At 43.3% G+C, this 1,357-nt stretch overlaps 1 protein-coding gene across 1 annotated transcript; it reads left to right on the top strand.

Annotated features, from left to right (window-relative positions):
* Positions 1-415: 415 nt before the first annotated feature.
* Positions 416-622, top strand: SARC_16308 (hypothetical protein; the record flags this gene model as incomplete). Its single annotated transcript, XM_014289584.1, has 1 exon — positions 416-622. A coding segment is annotated over one exon (207 nt), but the record flags the coding sequence as incomplete, so codon positions are not given.
* Positions 623-1,357: the final 735 nt, after the last annotated feature.

Below are 1,357 nucleotides of genomic sequence, written 5' to 3'. Positions count from 1 at the left end.
TGTGTATACGTGTGTGTGTGTGTGTGTGTGTGTGTGTGTGTGGGTGGGTGGGTGGGTGTTTTGTATAATTTTATAACTGATAGCAGACCTCTGAGACCTGCCTTAGTATGTACAAGTGTTATATACAAGCGACAGGCTCAGTGCACTGGTTAAGTGCGATGTGGAGTGATGCCTTTACAAATGATGTGTATGGCGAGGACGCACACACAATCATTACCAGTGAGCCTATATCCAAACACTTGACATGTGTATATAGGCTGACTATATGTCGATGTGTATGGTTATTCCTTCAGATCTGCCGAAGTAGTTGTGTACGTATCCCTCCTCCCCCTACAGTATGTACATATGTACAACCACTCACACCCCTTCACCTCATACCTCACCGTGCATTTATGCCCTACCGCAGTCGTTCAACATGCTGGTGGGTCAGTACATAGTCAAACTGTACCGTTTCCGTGAGCAAAAACGTCAGGCCCAGGAAGAGGAAGGAACCGAACCAACACCCTTCAACATCGCGTTCAATAGAAACTCGGGGGGCAAGGATGATCCGGAAGTACAGCTATCCAAACAGCTCATTCTGGACACACAGGAGAGCTTATTTGAGGTCCTCCCGCGAATTCAGGTGTGATATTGGGAACGTCTACTTGTAGATGTGCGCGAATTTGAATCAGTGCAGCTGATATATGCATACATATACACACACATATATATATATATATATATATATATAGCTGTAGATGGGTGTAGGATTCTGTGGGCGTGTCTTCGGGTGGTATATGTATTTGCATAGGGCTGTGTCGCGCCAGTAGATTTTGTATGTTGTGCATATTAATATGGGTTCAATTATAGAGTATATTAATTCCGCAGCATGATAACTTCTTCGAGGCTTTAATGTGAATGAACACATCTAGCTGATAACATATACAAACTTGCATGTATGTATACATGTAAAGAACAAATATGTCAAATAAGTATGCATATATATATATATATATATTATAAAATACTCTGCTTGAATATGGCTACCAGCACATCTTTCCATCTATATGGCCATCCCCCCCAGTCTCTAACCCATTGTTTCATGTGAAAGACCTCAACCCACACATTTATAATTCCTCGCTCTAAAACCCTAAACCCCCTTCTCAATCCCCACAGAAAGACACGCGGATGCAGTTCCCCAATCTGCCTGGGTCGCATCTGGATATGAAGTCACCGGCACTATCGCTTGTGAACTTCTTGATGAACGTGCTCAAGCTGGATGCCCGTGTGACTACGCAGGTTAGTGGTTGGTGCTGCAATAGGATGGGTTGGTCGAGTGAAGTGTGTCTTAGTTAGGTGTTGCTATCTTAGTGTATAT

Source organism: Sphaeroforma arctica (assembly GCF_001186125.1).
Source record: "Sphaeroforma arctica JP610 unplaced genomic scaffold supercont1.7791, whole genome shotgun sequence".
Lineage (NCBI taxonomy): Eukaryota > Ichthyosporea > Ichthyophonida > Sphaeroforma > Sphaeroforma arctica.
Note: the sequence above shows the minus strand (reverse complement) of the source record. Positions and strands in the feature narration are given on the sequence as shown.